Raw genomic sequence first — 20,380 nt, 5'->3', positions numbered from 1 at the left:
TGGATACTTGCCAGATAAATTACTGTAATTGAAGTTACTAATAAGGAACTCACATATATGGATTATCTCACAATCTTCCTCTGATCCAGGGAGATTGCACAAGCCAGAATCTGCCTTCCAACTGGTGTTCTCAGTTGTGATGTGTTTCCATTCCTTCAGAAAGTATCAATCTTCATAATCTCATACTAGAAGCCTCCCAGATATAGTATTGTCATGTAAATTGCAGCAGGTCAAGAATGTGGTGGCCAGCATCTGTCCATTTTTTTTCATGTAAGATGGGACACCAATTCTGACAAAATTACACTAATCTCTCATAATTACTAAGTCAAAATCAAAGTGCTTCTGTTGAAAAATAAATCACTAAATTTTTGAGCCCTCTCTGCTGGTAAGAGTATTTTCCCTTGGACTGGTTATCACTTGGTATAATGTTCCATTTTGCTTCTAACTCTGAATCCTCTCCATCAGATCTTCACAGGTATTCTGAAAGTATTAAAATGAGAAAGCTACTAATTTATGGAAAAGAAACAATATAGGATGGAGTCAGGAGGTTGAAGAGGTGGTATTAATAGCACAACTATTTGACATGGCTAGTAGATAAGTAATTAGGGCCTATTACAATATAATATCTATTTTATATTTCTTGGCTTAATCTGCAACAAGCTAAGTGTGTCAGCTTAAAATTTTGGAGACCATCATGCCACAACAATCAGCTGAGGTCTTGCTTTGATTCTGCCTATATACCGTAGTGAGATCTTCAATAGATGCCAAGTATAATGTCCCAACCCTGCCCTAAGAGGGAAATTAGCTGTAAAGTATGACTTGTATATAAACATCCCATGATATGTAATGTTTCCCTTGGAGACCTGGGATATTTCCCTTGGCCCTTTGGCTTCTGAATTTTAATATCTCTTTCAAGACCTCCCATTCAAATGGGCTCTTGATGACTATCTAGGAGGAAGGCTGACCATTATTATTGCTACTTATATTGATTATTCCTTATATGTAAGATTATTCTTATTTTTCCTGAATGAATAGGTTGAGATACTATATTATTGTTGTTCTAAATAAGTAAATATTTGAAATTATACTGGAGACACTTGTTTAACTAGAAAAAAATAGAGCAATATCAATTGATATTACTAAATTCTGCTTCAGATAATGTTTGACCTTACACAGTTCAATTCTAGTTTCAACAAGAGGTTCTGTCACTGACTGATCGCATCACACTCATGTTGGAAGCACTGAGGCATTTCTGTATTGAAAGAATTAGCCAGTGACATCATCATTGCCTACGGATGCCCAGTTGGGCATTTTTTTCATGTCCATGGCAAGAGCTGGAGGGAAGGATGGGAGCACATCCCACCCCATGGCAGCACTTGGATCTCAAAAATAGCTTTGTAAAGTCAGTGTCCTAACCACACAAGCCACCATGCTTCTATTGACTGATAAAAACAAGCTTTTAAAAATGATTACAACAGTCCTATTTTATCAGTAAAATCCAAAAATAAACAGTGTTCAATATTAATATGTTTAAAGGGAGTAGAATGGGGTATTAGAGAATACAATAACATATGTGTGAAGGATGATAATAACTTAAAGACTAAAGACTTAAAAAGACCAATGGCAATAATTGGTTGTCTTTCTAAATGCTTAAGAAAAAGTTATTGTGATGATACACTTAGGCAATCTTGGAGACTAGCCTTACAGTACTACATGTATTTTATTTATTCATGTTTCATTTTTCTTAACTGCCACTGTCCCTTAGATAGGGCTTTACATGCAAAATATCTCTTTAATGTTTGTCAGTATGTGTGTACACCCGATTTCCTCTTTCTATCCCATAATATTTTCTTAATATGTTTAATGGTTGTTTTTGTATTAGGGTTCTTCATAATGCCCATCCATTATTGGGTGGAAAATGAGTATTATTTAGTGGTAATAAAGAAAATTTAAATAGAGAACTTGTCTCCAACAAGTTCACCATTGAAAACGGTGCGGTTAATTCTATTTTTGCAGACTTGGTAAACATTAGCAAATCTAAAGAGAATGCAAAAAATTTATAGCCTCAGTGGAGAATGGGAGAAAGAAATCAGTGACTGTTTAAATAGTGGACAAATTTCAGAATAAGATAATTGAGAGTTGACATAATGATGACACAACTATTGCTTTCAAGTTTTTTTCTTTCCACCAACAGTATGTATGACTGAAATGGCAGATGATCCCATTCCCATTCTACACAATTATTTTCAAGCTGGTGGATTTATCATTGGTGGTATCGGATCTCTTATCAACATCCCTACAACCCCTCCTACTTTTGGTGAAGTTCCCCACCATTCATTTAATGATGAATTTCTGTGAGAAACCTTCTTTCTCTTCCCTCCTTCTTTTTCTATCTGTATGCAAGTGTGTCTCTGTGTGTTGGTGCATAGGTACCAGGTTATACTTATTTCACATTGTTATTCAAAGTAATTCATATTGAAATGTATGCCCATAAAATAAAAATGACAGTGTGCATCTTTCACTGTACTTGATTCTTGACGTACTAACTACAAAAATAGTTGCCTACACTATATTTGAGACTAAAGGGAATTTACTTCCTTATTAGAAAATTAGTTTAAACTAATCACATGATAAGAAGGATTCTTCATTAGTTATGTCAAAGACAAATGAGAATAGAATACTGTGACTGTGCATCCCATTTAAATATTACTCAGGGCATTAGCTAAAAAAAATTATTTTATAGTGCCACAAGCTGCCTATTTTTAGTCCACAAAATAGATGCAATCAACTAAGAGGAAAAAAATTCTAAAGAAATGTAATAATAGTTCTACAGAAAATTTATTCTTGTTCCATGCAAAGTAATCCACACATAAACCATTGAAAATGCATGAAATAAAAGTCTGAAATGGTTTTGATTCCATGGCAAATGCATGTTATATTATATAGAGCTTCAATGAAGCATAAATTTAAAATAGGTTTCTAAGAATTTTCTTTGATATGATATTTAATCATGACTGCAGTGTTCTTACCAAGTACTATCAACATATAATATCTACTTTACATTTTCTGGATTAGTGCACAGTAGGTTTCTGGTCTCAGTTTAAAATACTGGAGCATCTCATGGCACAACAACAAATCAACCCAGCTGCTGCTTTATCCAATATGATTGTGCTCATCTAGTGAGATATTTTATACAGGCCAAACTTAGTGTCCCACTCCCATTTTGAAGTAAGAAAAAAATGGGCTGCAGGATAGAGCATTTTGGCCTTTTTGCTATTGTCAAGACCTCATTTTAAATAGGCCATTATGGTCTTCATGTCCAGGGAAGAAATGGGGTTACCTTTCTTATTTCTGTTTGTATTGATAATTTCTTACATTGTAATTTTTTTTCTTATCCTTTCTTGAGACATTAGATTGGGATGTTATATGAGTGTGGTTTTTATATAAGTAAATATTTATAGTCATCTTGGCAATACTTATTAAACTAGAAAAAAATGAGCAATATCAATTAATGTTATGCAGCTTTACTTCAGATAAAGGTTAATTGTAGTTTGTACAGTTCAAGTTTCAATAATGAGAAGGCTCTTTATTTCAGTCATTGATCAATAAAACCAAGTTTTGAATAAAGGAATACAGCTATGTTTTTGAAAGACTAATATAATCTATCATCAGGAAAAATAATAGCTTCTCATTAACATCCAAGGTCAGTAACTTTATTGTATGTCTCACAGTACAAGAATTTTACCAGATTGCTTGTTTTCCCTTTGGGAATCACCAGATAAGTCTTCATGGATCTTGGGAAAGGTCAAGCTTATGCCTCTTGTAGCTGCACAATGACTCCAAGCTAAACCCTTGCTTGACCCCATCATCAATAAAAGCACATATAAATAGAATTCATAGATGTACTATATGCATATGAGACCATAGACACACATACAACTCTGTTCCCCATTTATACTCCATAGCCTGATTTTTTTTTAAAAAAAACAATAATTGAATAATGGGTGTTTGTCAATTAGTTGGGACCTTTCTTATACACATGTGCTTTGTTTTATTACAAGCTGTGATGAAAGTATTATTTAGTGATAAAATGTTCCTCACAACACAGAAAGAAATTGGAATTTAAAAATACATATATTATCTGACTGGTAATTATTTTAAAAGACTGTGATTAGGTGTGGTCCCATTAAAACTCTCCTGGAAGCTTGCTAAACACTAGCAAATCTAAGAACTGAGGCAAGATAAAATGCACAAGTGTTTACAACTTCATTGGAAAGTGGCTCACTGAAAGTAAGTAGTGAATGTTTAAATCAGATTTGAGCAATAGTGGATAAACTTCAGAATAAGATGAAAACTAGATCATTTATAGATAACTGGGAGGTGAAATAACAATGGCACAATGGCTGCTTTTAATCCTGTTATTACCATGGACAATATGTATGACTGAAATAACAAAATGTACTAGCAATGAACCACTTGCTATTGTGCACGAATACTTTCAAGCCAGTGATTTTATCATTGGTGGCATCACATCTCTTATCACCATTCCTACAGTTCCTCCTACCTTTGGTGAAAATCCTCACTATTCATTTAATGATGACTTTCTGTGAGCTATCTTCTTTCTTTTCTCCCCTCCTTCTTTTTCTATCTGTATACATGTGTGGGAGTACTCATATACAGCACCTGATTATATTTATCACAATTATTCAAAATGATTCATATTGAAATTATGTACATAAACTAAATGTTACGTTTTGTACTTCATATGATATTTGATGGATGAACTAAAGAAAGAAAACAGTTTAGTAAATCAGTCAATGATTTAAGTAGTAATCAGGTACTGATTTAGTTGGAATTAAATGGTTGGGATTAAAGCAATTGATATTGAGCCTGGTTGTCTCTAGCAAATAACTAAGGGAAGTTGAACATTATAATGGCTATTTTTATTTAATTGCAACAAACCATGCTTAGGGATAAAGCTTTTAGAAGGAAAATGTACACATACCATTAACTTGCTAGTAACTTAAAAAAAACATATTTTTAGTTTACTTATGGAATTAAAATTCTTATATTATTGTAATAATGTAGTTCTGTACTAAACTTTATTTGATGTGATATATTTTTTTTTTATCATAGAAGTACAAGATAAAAGTATAATATACTTTCTATTTTTAAAAGGATCAGAGCATTTCCCTTTAACAGAAAATAACTTGAAATTAGTCATGGACTCAAAAAGATTTTTATAAATTGTTTCTAATCCATATGAGAATAGGAAGGCGGTCCTATTAAAGCATAACTTGAAGCATTACTTTCAAAATATAGTTAAGATGCTGAAAATCTCCTTGCTTTTATTTCACTGAGAATCTTATACAGGTAGTCCTCAATTTATAACAGTTCATTTAATGACCGTTCAAAATTACAGTGGCCCTGAAAAAATTGACTTATGATCATTTTTCACATTTACGAGCTTACAGCCCCATGATCATGTGATTGAAATTCAGATGCTTGGCAACTGGTTCATACTAATGACCATTGTTGTGTTGTAAGGTCATGTGATCACTTTTATCAAGCAAAATCAATGGGAAAGCCAGATTCAATTAACAATCTTGATACTAACTTATCAATTGCAGTGATTAACTTAACAACTGTGGCAAGAAAGTTTGAGACAAAACTCACTTAACAAATGTCTTAGTTAACAACATACATTTTGGATTCAATTGTCATCATAAATCAAGGACTACCTGTAAAAATAGTCTCAGAAATAGTCTAATCCCACTGGAAAATTATTCCGAGGGTATCCAACATACTCCTTATGTGCATCATTTAAAGAATGCATGAAATAAAACTCTGAAATAGTTTTGATTCCAATAAAATGACATAATATGGCTAAGCAGGTATTCAATTCTAAGAATTTCAATGAAGCATATAAATGTTAAAATGACTTTCTTGGATGCAGAACTTCTCTCAATGAATATTTAATTCTAATAGCATTCTTACCAAGTACTATCAACATATCTTGGCTCTGATATTTGCTGTGAAGGAGATCAATGAAACCCCTCATATCTTACCGAACATCACTCTAGGATTCAGAATCTATGATAACTATGCTGGAACATATACATCATATGCCACAATGAAACTTTTCTCCAGACAGAAGAAATTTATCCCCAATTTTAATTGTGAAATCCAGAACAAATTAATTTCAGTCATCGGAGCACTTTATTCTGGAATCTCTTTCAAGATGGCACATATTTTGAGCATCTACAAAGTTCCACAGGTGGGAATTTAAGGAAGCTTACAGGAATTTAATTACCTGAGTTTTGTAAACCTAGATGATTTTTTTTTTTGGTTATAAAGCAAAATGAATAATATCAAATTATTACAATAACTAATATATAAAGAAATTCATCCACAGTTCTAATTGTGACATCCAGAACAAACTCATTTCAGTTATTGGAGAACTTCATTCTGGAATTTCTTTCACTGTAGCATTTATTTTGTGTTCTACAAAGTTCCATTTCTTTTGTGTATCTACAAAGTTCCACAGGTAGGAACTATAGGTACCTTACAGAATTTAAACTTATTAAATAATATATTTAGAACTTAACATAGTGACCAGGATCCAATAAAGTTTTCTCTTTCTCTAATCTCCGCCTCTGCTCGTAAATGCCTATGATCCAAATGAAGGTATGCAATTTTTATTCTTATCATAATTTTTTGACTTTTTTTTGAATAGGTCACATATGGTTCTCCTCTACATAAGAATGATAGCTCTGAAGCATATTCTTTCTATCAGATGGCCCCAAATGAAGCCCACCAATACAAGGCAATTGTCCAGCTTTTTTTGCACTTCAGGTGGACATGGATTGGAATACTATTTAAAGAGGAAGATGGGGAAAGGTTTGTGCGTACTATTTCCTCCATGTTTTCTCCTCATAGAATCTGTGTTGCTTTCTTGAAAAGACTTAAGCCATTTTATCTAGGTACCATTCTTGATGACCTGGATTGGCTAGTGGAAATGTACCTTTTCTTGATGAGAAGTAATGCCAATGTTGTGATAATTTATGAAAGAAATATGATGATTTTGAGAATGTTACTTTATCTGCCACAAATGGAATTAGTGCCTAAGGAACCAAAAGGGAAAGTGTGGATCATGGTGGCTCAGAGTGATCTTGCATCATATTTCTATCAAAGGAAGTGGGATATCCAAGTATTTTATGGTGCTCTGTCCTTCACTGTTCATTCAAATGAGGTTCCAGGTTTCCGACAGTTTCTTCAGACTGTAAACCCTTTATCAAGAGATGATGGTTTTATCAAAAATGTGTGGGCATATGCATTTGATTGCATGTTTCCCAAACTGCTTCCAACTGAGAAAACCAATGACCTCTGTAGTGGGCAGGAAAAGCTGGAGACACTTCCTGGAGCTTTTTTTGAAACGACCATGAGTAGTTATAGCTATGGTGTATATAATGCAGTCTATGCAGTAGCACATGCTACACACGCCATGTGGTCACAGCATTTCAGACAGAGAAAAATCGTAAATGGAGAACAAACATTTCTTCAAGATCTACAGCCATGGAAGGTAATGTAGTATATTGCTCAATTATTTTAGATCTTTCAAGACTCATAACTTTTCCATTGGAGTTTCTTGATTAAAATATCTTCAGCTTTCTAGACAGTTTACTTACTGTGTCCTCTACATAACTATATTTTAATTCTTTTAATTCTTTAGTTTCTTACATTAGCATTATAGCATTTAATGAAATTGCACGGAGAAACTGTTGCTTACTTTTCTGGCATCCATCCTTATGACTTATCAGAAGTTTCCTACTTCTGTTATTGACTTTGTTATTGCAATGGGGACTTACCTACTGATTTGTCCATATGGGAAAGTGTTGGATGGATAATTTAAAATGACTTACCTTCAATAAAATTTGACAAACATGATATCATTGACTGCTGATGCTTCCCCCCCTCCATTTCCTCTTTTAAATTAAAATAGGTCTCTTTTTCATTGTGAAATATTCTGCAATCTACTTCAAACAAATGAGGAAAAACAGAAATAATATATAATGGTGATAGGATCTGGGATTTAAGAATTATCTCTGAAACATTTTTATAAACTCTTCTTTGACTTGCAGCTCCACTCTTTCTTGAAAAAAATCATATTTAACAATAGTGCAGGGGATCAGATTTCTTTTGATCAGAATGGAGAATTGGCAAGTGGATTTGATATTGTAAACTGGATCACATTCCCAAACCAATCTATTCATCATGTCAAAGTCGGAAAGCTAATGCCTTGGGCTTTTTCAAGCAAGATCTTTACCATCCAGGATGATGCCTTTACTTGGCACAGCAGTTTTAACCAGGTGGATTTAGTGAATGCTCATTTTTTAATATGTTTTTAAATAATTATTTTGTATAAATGTGTGTATATATGCATATATTTTATTTATCTCTCACACTTTTTGTTTGCATGATTTAATTTCCAGTGAATATAAATGAATTTACATTTCTCAAACATTATATTAGTATTAAATAATCAAGTATATGTTAATGGTATTTAAAAATCCAAGTAAAACTAAAATGATAGATTAATATATACCTGATAAATTATCAATTAAGATTTTTATATTTATGTTTGTGATAAGTTTATCTCTACAAGAAGAGAGTGATGATCTATTTATTGAAACTATTCATAAGGATCTAATACTGAGTAAATGCAATAGATTTTAGATATGATTTTTTAAAAGACCAGTTTTAATATACATTTTGTGACAAAATCACAGGAGCTAGCAGATATTATCTCATAGCCATTGTACCATATCTTTCAAAAATCCTGGAGCACTGGGAGTATTACTATTGGAAAAGAGCTGATTTGGTTCCCATCTTCAAAAAAAAGGGAGGGGGGAACAGACCCAGAAAATTACAGATCATTCAGTCTAACATCAATACCTGGGAAAATGCTGAAGAAAATAATAATAAAAAAAACCCACAACAGATCTGCGACCATCTAGAAACAAATAAAGTTACAAGTGGAAGCCAGCATGGGTTTGTTAAAAACAGATCATGCCAAACCATTCTTATTTATTATTTGATAAAGTGACTAAATTAGTAGACCAGTGAAATGATGTGGACATAGTATACTTAGAGTTCAACAAGGCATTTGACATAGTAGACCACAACTTACTTCTTGGTAAATTAGAAAAATGTGGGATAGACAGCATCATCACCAGATGGATTTATAACTGGCTGACAAATCATACTCGATGAGTAGCCTTTAATGATACTACATCTACATGGAGGGAAGTAAGCAATGGAGTACCACAAGGTTTTGTCTTAGGTCCGGTACTCTTCAATATCTTAATAAATTATTTAGATGAGAGAATAGAAGGGGAACTCATCAAATTTGCAAATGACTTTTTTAGACGCAGATGCAGTTGGCAGGAATAGCCAATACCCCAGAAGACAAACTGGGGATCGAAAAACATCTTGACAGACTTGAACAATGGGACCCATCCAACAACATGCAATTTAATATGGAGAAACACAAAGTTTTACACCTAGACAGGAAAAACCTAGACAGGAAATGTATAAATACAGATTAGGTGAAACTTGGTTCAAAAACAGTAACTGTGAGACGGACCATGGAGTCCTAGTGGATGATCACTTAAACATCAGCAAGCATGATACAGCACCAATCAAAAAAGTTAATACAATCCTTGATTGTAAAAACAGAGGCATAGAATCAAAATCACATGAAGTATTAGTACTGCTTTATAAATCCTTAGCAAAATAATTCCTGGTATACTGTATCCAGTTTTGGCCACCACATTACAAAAAAGTTGTTGAGACCTTGGAAAAAGTGCAAAGAAGAGAAACTAAGATGATTAATGGCCTGGAAACAAAAACACATGAAGAATGGTAGCAGGAATTGGGTATGGCTGGTCTAGAGAAAAGAACAACTGGGGGTGGGGGGGACATGATAGCACTATTCCAGTGTTTGAGGGGCTGCTACAAAGAAGAGGGGGTCAACTTATTTTCCAAAGCACCAGAAGGCAAGACAAGAAACAATCGATGGAAACTAATCAAGGAGAGACTAGAAGGACTAGAAGACCTCCAAGGTCCCTTTCTGTTCTATTCTGATTAATCATATTAATGAAATTGAACAGGCTCTAGGTTAGAAACCAGAAGAGTTTGAATTTAGTCCAGAATATTTTTACAGATAGTCCTCCCTTTACAACAGTTCCTTTAATGACTTTTCAAATTTACAACTGTACTGAAAAAAAGTAATTTACAACCATTTTTGACACTTACGACTATTGCAGAATTCCTATAGCCACATAATTTACATGTGGATGCTCGACAACTGACTCATATTTATGACAGTTGCAATGTCATAATTTAACAAGTGTTTCACTTAGCAACATAAATGCTGAGCTCAACTGTGGTCATAAGTTGAGGACTACCTGAATATCTAAACCCTAAATTCCAATGGTTAACTCTCCTTCCTGTTCATTTACTAGACGCTGCCCATTTCCTCATGTACAGAGAGCTGTCTCCCTGGTTATTTTAAACAAAAGCAAGAAGGAAAGCAGTTTTGCTGCTATGATTGCTTCCTGTGTCCTGAAGGGAGAATTTCAAGCCAGCATGGTAAGAGTTTTAGATACAAGTGATTGATTCATTTCAAGGTACTCGGGAGAAAGATTGAGGAACACTGAGAAATGATGGAATAAAGTTTTTATTCCAATAGTTAGCATTTTATATCTCTGTGGTATCAGAGGAAGCCTAATGAACAAACTACATCAGTGGACATTAAAAAAATATATTCATTGGTTTTTAATTTTTAGATAAAAAGGTTTCAGATATTATTTCAGGGTCATAGGAACTGATGCCAACCTCTTCATGAAATAAATTAATAAATAATTCAGGACATCTAACTGTATTCAAATCTTTCTCTGTACTGAACTTTTGGAGTTTAGCCATTATTTCTTTTGTCATGAAATGTATATATACAATATTGCCTATATCTCTCAGAAATAACAAATATGTGCAACCAATAAAAGGTGAAATTAACCCTCCCTGGTAGGGAAGTTTGCTGCTCTTGTGACCTGTAACATCAATTCCTCTTAAGCAGATCTTCACATAGGAGTTTCTGTCCTATGTGCAATAAACAGTGCAGGCTAATTTTATGCAATGGACTTACAGATGTACTTCTTAAATAAGGAACATATTTGTAATTTTTTACCTTAATTTGATGTTTTATGTTCTTGGTAATTATTGATCAACAAGGGATACTTTCTTAGCTCACAATCACAGCTAAACTAACCTTTTCCTCTTTAGGCAAGATCTCTGTACATTATATAATGCATATAACATGTATACATATTATGTATTATATGTATGTATCTCATTATTTAGATAGCATACATTAAATACTTATGCATGGTAGTCGTTTATCAGAAGACAACAGTGGTAATACCTACCCCAATCCCTATCCCTATCATTTCTATCTATCTCTACTTCTATCTCTATCTCTATCATCTCTGTCTATCTCTATTCTCTATCTCTATCATCTCTATTTATTTAAATAATCTATATCTATTTATGAATTACATGAAGGGATCGTATTGTTGATAATTACTAATTAAACTGGAATAAATCCTGAGATGGTAATCATAGCTGAATCAACTTTTTTACCTTTTAGACACGGATGTCTGCTCTGAATGCCCACTAGATCAATATGCAAGCAAGAAGCGTGATTCATGCATTAGGAAGACAACGACCTTCCTGTCCTGTGATGATCCTTTGGGAATGAGTTTAGCTATATTGGCTATTTCCTTTTCTCTCTTCACTCTTTTAGTACTAGGAACATTTGTGAAGCATCACAACACTCCCATTGTCAAAGCCAACAACCGGGATCTCACCTACATGCTCCTTGTATCTCTATTGTTCTGCTTCCTTTGTACATTTCAGTTCCTCATTCCACCTGGGAACATCATTTGTCTCTTCCGGCAAATCAGCTTTGCCATTGTGTTCTCTATGGCTGTATCTTGTGTGTTGTCAAAAACCATCATTGTGCTTTTAGCATTCATGGCCACCAAACCAGGATCCAGGGTACGAAAATGGGTGGGGAGGAAACTAGCCATCTCCATTGTCCTTTCTTGTTCCCTTATTCAGGCAGCCATTTGTACAATTTGGTTGGCAACATTTCCTCCCTTCCCAGAAATGGACCTACATTCAGAAACTACAGAAGTTATATTACAATGCAATGAAGGCTCAGTAACTATGTTTTATTCTGTTCTGGGTTACATGGGCTTCCTGGCAACTTCCAGTTTTACAGTGGCTTTTCTTTCTCGGAATCTCCCCAGCAGTTTCAATGAAGCAAAATTTATCACTTTCAGCATGTTGATCTTTTGTAGTGTTTGGGTATCTTTTGTTCCAAGCTATTTGAGCACCAAGGGGAAATACATGGTGGCCGTGGAAATATTTTCCATCTTGACCTCAAGTGCTGCACTATTGGGTTGCATCTTTTTCCCAAAATGCTTCTTAATTTTTCTGAGGCCACACTTAAATGTCAAGGAAGAGTTAATAAGAAAAAAACTTTGAAAGAAGATATAGTCAGAAGAAGATATACTCTTATAGTCAGAATTTCCTAATTATATACCATTTGTAATTATTTCTGGCTGAAGTAGCTTATAAAATCAATCAATCAATACATGTTTTAAATATTTTGAACTCCAAATATAATCTATTTGAGTTATCTTGAGCTGGAAATTTTGGAATCATTCAAATTTTAAGAATATAAAATTATAAATAAAGCAATTTTTGGTTACTTTTTATTTTAGAATTTCTAGGCTAATGCTATGTATTATTTACCAACATTTTAAACTACAGTCTTAGTTGCCACCTATTGATGAATTGTATCATCAAGCCCTTGTTGATTCTTGACAACTTCAAAGATAGCTTTTTCCCATGACAAGCTGTGCCTAACCTGCTTCTTCATACGTTCCTTGTGCATCAATTCTTCCCTTCTCTAGGTTAGGAGGCCCTATTTAGTCAGTCAGTCATTATTTAATTTATGGTTGTCTATTTCAATGTTTGCAATGTGTGACTGGGCAGAATTCTGTGATGTGAATGATTATGAGAACACCTTGTCTCTGGCCAGTGGCAGAAATGCCCCCTCCCACATGTTGGGGTAGACCAGGTGTCTCGATAGAAAAATACTTAATCTTTCCCCTGGCTCAAGCTGATGAAGGGAGGAGAACTTGTGGCTCAGAAGGTTAATTCAACTGCCTAACAGTTGAATTAACTGTTGAATTAACTAGAATAATATTGCCTAGAATAATATATTCTATTGGAATATATTATATTCCAATAGAATATAGTTCTATATGGAGAATATAGTTTCTATATGCAGAAAGCCCAACTTCAAATCCGAGTAAGGGTATGGCTAGCTGATGAAAGCTAAAAAGCTTGATCTAGATCTATACTAGTCTCCCTTTATTTCTTTATCAGCAAAAATATAAATTTGAGAAATATATATTTCAAAACATAGGAGCAGATGCTCATTTCAGTCTTATTTATGAAAGTTTTGCAAGCCTTTCAAAATACTTCAAAACTACAATTAGAAATGTTTGTGAAAATTAATCTTTGACACTCAGATTATTCAACCTGATTATTGACCATCACATACATCCATTTTTGCAAAAAAAATTATCCCAGAGATTCTATTTTGCTAGACCCCACTTGATGAATACCATTGCATGTCTTTGAAGAAGTTCTGTTCTACCTATAAACTGAGGATAATATATTCTATTGGATAAGAAGCACAGTACAAAAATTAATATTTAAGAAGAGCTTGATCCTTAGCAGCAGATCCTTTAAAATTGCCAGAACTGATGAAGCTTCTTGGATGAGAAGCAAAATATTGTTTTCTTCTTTCTCAGGGAAAAAAACAGAAGTGTTAGCTGGAGGGGCTGTGCCCTGACCTGGCACTTGAGTAGGTAGATCGGAGTGAGATTGCATCTGACAAGCCTCTGGGCATGTGCAGAGCAGCTCTTGCTTGTTTTTCCTGGGTCGGGGCCTGCAGCTAAGAAACCCAGCTGTGGCTTTCCAACCGGGGGGGGGGGTGATTCAAGTGAAAGGGAAGCCTCACAGACTGAGGCCAGACCAACGAGTGGGGCATGGAGGTTCTGGTGTGGGCATGGTGCTGATCTATTCTACAACCTGGCAGCCATCCAGGCCAGAACAAATCAGCCTTAGATCTGACTGGAGAAGGCACCCCACTGCCCCCTGGGCATGCTCACAGAAGGTGGTGAGCATGCGTGGGGCCTGGCATCCCTAGGAACTGTATTGCCCCACAGGTTGACTGTGTTCCGAGTGCCTCCCTTTCATCTAGGATGCTAGCACTCTCTGCCTCCTGTGTGCATGCCCAGGGCAAGGTGGTGGGGTGGTCTCTCACTGGCTCCAGGGTGGCCACATGGGTTGGATCTAAGGCTGACCGTGTGTTTTGACCCAACCATAGCAGAAACAAGAAACAGATTCCTGCTCACAAAAAAACCCTCTTTATTTACCTTTTGTGAATTAATTGCATTCACCCACCGAAAACTCCAGGCAATAGTCCTTCAAGGAGTTAACAGTTGTGCTGTTATGGATATTATATCAGTACTGTGGGTGGAGGGGCAGATATGGTGGGAGCAGGGGGCCATATCATGTTATGGGAGTGTGCGCTCGTTGTCTTCGAGCAGTGGCGTGCTCTGGCCTCCAATGCTCCTCTCGTTCCCCAGGTTGCATAGACCCTCAGGCCCTGGGCCTTCAGCTGATGCTATGCAATGCCAGGTCCATGGTAAATAAAGCCCCCCTCATTTGTGATCTAGTTCAGGAGGGGGGAGCGGATCTGGCAGGAATTACGGAGACCTGGTTGGGCCAAGAGGGGGGGTCCCCCTCGTTGAAATGTACCCTTCTGGTTTCCGCACATTTCATCAACTGAGGTCACAGGGTAGGGGCGGGGGGGGTGGCGGTTGTTATAAAAGAAGGTCTTGGTCCGAGGGAGGCCACTGTTCCTCAGATTGCCGGTTGTAAGTCCCTCCTGGTGAAGTGGGGTCATGGGGTACAGGTGGGCTTGCTGATCATGTACCTGGCTCCCTGCCACATGGCAGCGGCCCTGCCCGAACTGCTCAACATTATAGTCGGGGTGGCAGTTGATTCCCCGAGGTTTATGGTCATGGGGGATTTTAACCTGCCATCCATCGGTGAAGCATCTGAGACAGCGCTTCCATGACAGCTATAGACCTGAACCAGTTAATGCATGGCCCTACTCACACGGGGGGAAACATTCTGGATTTGGTTTTTGTCTCTGGTCAATGGTTGAATGATCTCGATATTGGTGATTTAGTGACTGAACCCTTGTCATAGTCGGATCATTCCCTCCTTTGCCTTGACCTTCAAACCGCTACACCCCACTGCAGGGAGGCAGAACCAATGAAGTGGTTTCGCCCCAGGCACCCGGGTCAGTTCCAGACGGAGCTTGGGCCATTTTCTGAGGCTCTGGCACATGGCTCAACTGAAGACCTGGTGGCCGCCTGGGATAGGGCGGCTGCTGGAGCTTTGGATTGGGTCGTGCCTTTGCGGCCTCTGACTCGGTGCCGATCTTGCTTGGCTCCTTGGTTCACCAAGGAGCTGAGGGAGATGAAGTCCCGGAAAAGATGCCTGGAGAGCAATTGGGGGGCCAGCCGGTCTGAATCTGACCGAACACTGGTAAGGGCTCATATTAAGACTTACCTTGTGGCGATAAAAGCGGCAAAATGTAACTATTTTTCCACTCTTACTGCATCATCAGATAATCGCCCTGTTTAGGGTGACCCGCTCTCTGCTCCTTCAGGAAGTGCAGGAGGACCCCTTGGAAGGTAGAGCCAAGGACTTTGTACAGTACCTGTATAATAAAATCGCTCAGATTCAGGAACATCTGGACTCTGGCAGGGTAGATTCAGGGGAGGCAGGTCTTGAAAATATTATCTGGGAAGAGTTTGATTCTGTGACTCACGAAGACGTGGACAGGATACTGAGTAGACTGAATGCTGTCACATGTTTATTGGACCCGTGTCCTTCCTGGTTGGTGCTGGTCTCTCGGGAGGTTACACGAGGCTGGCTCCAGGGGATTATAAATGCTTCTCTGAGTAAGGGTGTCTTTCCCGCCGCCTTGAAAGAGGCGGTGGTGAGACCTCTCCTCAAGAAGCCTTCCCTGGACCCGGCAGTATTGGCTAAATACCATCCAGTCTCCAACCTTCACTTTGTTGCGAAGGTTGTTGAGAGTGTGGTAGCACGACACCTCCCTCAGTACCTGGATGAATCGGCTTATCTAGATCCGTTCCAGTCAGGCTTCAGGTCTGGGTGGAGCACGGAAATGGCATTGGTCACATTGGTTGAAAATCTCTGGAGGGCTTGGGACAGGGATTGCTCCTCTGTCCTGGTCCTATTAGACCTCTCAGCGGCTTTTGATACCATCGACCATGGTATCATGCTGCACCTGCTGGAAGAGTTAGGGGTGGGAGGCACCGTGTTGCAGTGGTTCTCCTCCTTCCTCTCCGACTGGTCGCAGTCAGTGTTGGCAGGGGGGCAGAGGTCGGCCCCGAGGCCCCTTTTATGTGGGGTGCCACAAGGGTCGGTCCTCTTGCCTCTTCTTTCAACATTTATGTGAAGCTGCTGGGTGAGTACCACCAGTATGCTGATGACACCCAGCTGTACATCTCCATCCCGGACCACCCCAATGATGCCCTTGCAGTGATGTCCCGGTGCCTGGAGGCTGTACGGATCTGGATGGGGAGGAACAGACTCAGGCTCAACCGATCCAAGACCGAGTGGCTGTGGTTTCCGACATCCCGATATAGTCAGTTGGGGCCATCACTGACTATTGGGGGCGAGTCATTGGCCCCCATGGAGAGGGCTCGCAACCTGGGGGTCCTCCTGGACTCACAGCTGTCTTTAGAAGAGCACTTGACGTCTGTGGCTGGAAGGGCATTTTATCAGGTTCGCCTGATTCACCAGTTGTGTCCCTTTCTGGATCAGGACTCATTAAATACGGTCACTTATGCCCTCATCACTTCCCGCCTGGACTACTGCAATGCTCTCTACATGGGACTCCCCTTGAGGAGCAACCGGAGGCTCCAGCTGGTCCAGAATGTGGCCGCGTGAGTGGTTATGGGAGCGACGTGGCGCTCCCATGTGACCCCCCTCCTGTGCACTGGCTCCTGGTGGTCTTCCGGGTGCACTTCAAGGTTTTGGTTACCACCTTTAGAGCGCTCCGTGGCTTAGGACTGGGGTATCTACGAGACCGCCTTCTGCCACCAGTAGCCTCTCACTGACCAGTACACTCCCATAGAGAGGGGCTCCTCAGGATGCCGTCAGCCAAACAGTGTCGACTGGCGGCCCCCAGGGGGAGAGCCTTCTCTGTGGGGGCACCCGCCATCTGGAACAAGCTTCCCCCGGAGATACGGAGGATCCTGATCTTGGGCGCTTTCCGCCGTGCCATCAAAACATTTCTTTTCCAGCAGGCCGGCCTGGCCTAACCTCTCTTTTAAACTGTTTTTTAATTTTTTAAAATTTTTAAAATTTTAAATTTGTCTTATGAATTTGGGGTGTTTTAAATTTCGTTTTCTGGGCCAATTATTTAATTGTATTTTAATGGTTTTTTAACATTTGTATTATATGTATTTTATTTGGCTGTTCACCGCCCTGAGTCCTTTGGGAGTAGGGCGGTATACAAATTCAATAAATAAATAAATAAATAAATAAATAAATAAATAAATAAATAAATAAATAAATAAATAAATAAATAGTGTTTGCAAGCCAAAAAGACTTTGGGGCAGTGAAATCCCTTGCTTCAAGCCTCTTTTATCATCTTGCAAATGCCTTCTGTACAGTTGCAGTCTCAGTGCAAAGAACATTTGCAAGCTGAGGATACTTCGAGGCAGAGAAAACTGTTTGCTTGAAACCTCCTATTGGCTTGTAAACGTTCTCTGTGCTGGAATGGTGTGAAAGGCATTTTCAAGCTGATGAGAGACTTCAAGCAAGGAAATTTCTTCCCAAAATCTCATCATCTTGCAAATGCTCTTCAGCCAGATCTGGTATTCAGTTCACAGAAAACAGAAGCCTAAACTACTATAGTGCAAGATTATTACCACAAGATCTCACACTACTGATCTTGTGTGATCATGCACTACAGTACTGTATGAACTGCAGGACATTGGTGCTTGTGTGTGGCTGAGGAGGGTGCCTGGGGGGGTCAAACTATACTGCACATACTGCAACAGGGAGGGAGGTGAAAATAGGAAGCCACTGTGGGCAATGGGTAGGCAGAAGTGGGCAGGGACTTCCCATTTTGACCTCTTCCCACTGCCATTGCCTCTGCACCAGGACTCCAGCCTAAAACCAAACAGGTAGTTTGGATTCCCTCCCCAGCACCATTTGACCCCCCCCAGGTACCCTCCCCAGCTGTGTGTAAGCACCAATGCTCTGCTACCCCTCCAGACTTTGGTGTTCACACTGGATCCCTCCCTGCCTTGTCTGGCCCATCACAGGTGCCCCTTGATGTGAGTGATGTTGAGTGGGAGGTTAAATTGGCCATGCCCATCCAGTCATGTGACTACCCAGCCACACCCTTCTGGCTTTAGTAGGGTGACCATAATGCTGATCCAGCCCTCAATGAAATTGAGTTTGACACCTCTGCTTTAGAGAATGACTGTATAAGAGGGAAGGGATGAAAGAATTTCTAATTTCTAACAGTAACTATGCCCAAATGATTTTCTCAATGGCCAAATAGGGAACATTGCAATTAAGATGGCAAAGTTTATTGAATAAAATGAGGAAAATCATCCCTACAAAATAAAGCCATTTTTCAGGGCAAGGATAGCATGGAAAAATAAATGAATTGACACAACCTATATCCAGAATACTGAATCCAATATTTGAAACTGGTGAAATGATTTCTGCACAACCTTAGAAAGTTTCAGATTAACACTTTGGGTTCAAGTTACTCTTGATTCTTGGAGACTGACTGGACTAGTCCCTGCAGTTTTGTTGGCAAAATTTAAGAAGAGATTTGCCTTTGCTTTCTTCCTAGAAGGAGAGAATGATGAGAGAATGATGAACTCAAGATCACCAGCTGGCTTTATGCTTAGAACTCATAATCTGTAGTCTGATGCCTTAAACACCACATCAAAGTGACTCAACATATTTATTGTCTTTATCACCCTCCACAAGTATACATTTTAAAAAGTTTTCCTTTTCTTTCATAAAAATTACCTCTATTATATTTTTACCACTAGTGGATTTCAAGTTGGCATGTCTCTTGATATTAAATTAGTTATAGGCAAAGTACCTTCCTCATGACACAAGTCAGACAACTTGATATAGAATTATTTTTCTTTCCCTGTAATTACATGCATAATAATAATTAATTCTGCTTCATGACACAGCCATTCTGGAGAGTTACTGATTAGTTTTACTGTGAATAGGGAATTAGTAGATAATATAAATATCCCCAGTAAATTAACATTTTCAGTTAGAAACAAAGGATAGATAATGGTCCAGGTTGCTTTATACTACAATAAACAGTGTTGGCATTGAATGTGAAGAGAATGAATTGTGAATGGTCATCTCAGGGATGCTTCAGAGTTGAATAAGGCCAACTATTTCAGTTCTTAATATAATTTGAGAATGATATTGATTCTTCCTTGGGTGTTGTTTTCTCACATGGCATGCCACAAAGAGATAATACAATGTACTTTTAGTGATCTTCCTATTGCTCATCACAGGTACTTGCAAACTGAAGATGTCATCATTGGTGCCATTACTTCACTTTTTATTCTAGCTACAGATAAGCCTGATTTCAAAGAAAACCCCATTCCTGCATCTATTGATAAACCTCTGTAAGTAATAAAACATTTTTTCCCTAAATGCACTCTTATTAAAGTTTATTTTTGAGCAATTGATAAAATAGGTTCAGTAATGCAACTATTCATTTCTAAAAATACTACTTCTAGATGAGATGGGTGGTATGCAAGTCTAATAAATAAATAAAAATGAGAAACATTTCCATGATTGTACAGCACTAAGTCCAAATATATTTATTGATAATATTCTAATTGACAAGATTGTTTGTATTAAATCACATCCTAAAGATAGAACATGGGTTTATACAATAAAGTAGGCAAACATTTGAATTCTGCATTTCTAAATGAATGGATTTTGCTATTGTAGATAATACTGATATTGTTATTGTCATTGTTCTTCCCTATTATTTTAATTTTCAATGCTAGACTACTATTGCTAAGAGAGAAAGAATATAAATATTTTGCTAATATAAGAGAAAGAATTGCAC

General features: G+C 37.8%; 1 protein-coding gene across 1 annotated transcript; it reads left to right on the top strand.

Moving 5' to 3' along the window:
* The first annotated feature begins 4,439 nt into the window (after positions 1-4,439).
* On the top strand, positions 4,440-12,826 carry LOC117668672 (vomeronasal type-2 receptor 26-like). Its single transcript, XM_060693685.1, has 5 exons — positions 4,440-4,606; positions 5,989-6,277; positions 6,737-7,582; positions 10,527-10,653; positions 11,708-12,826. The coding sequence occupies exons 1-5, from the start codon at positions 4,440-4,442 to the stop codon at positions 12,607-12,609; spliced, it is 2,331 nt and encodes a 776-aa protein (XP_060549668.1). The 3' UTR covers positions 12,610-12,826.
* The last annotated feature ends 7,554 nt before the right edge of the window (positions 12,827-20,380 follow it).

This window comes from Pantherophis guttatus, chromosome 4 (genome assembly GCF_059756535.1).
Source record: "Pantherophis guttatus breed Tessera chromosome 4, ASM5975653v1, whole genome shotgun sequence".
NCBI lineage: Eukaryota > Metazoa > Chordata > Lepidosauria > Squamata > Colubridae > Pantherophis > Pantherophis guttatus.
Note: the sequence above shows the minus strand (reverse complement) of the source record. Positions and strands in the feature narration are given on the sequence as shown.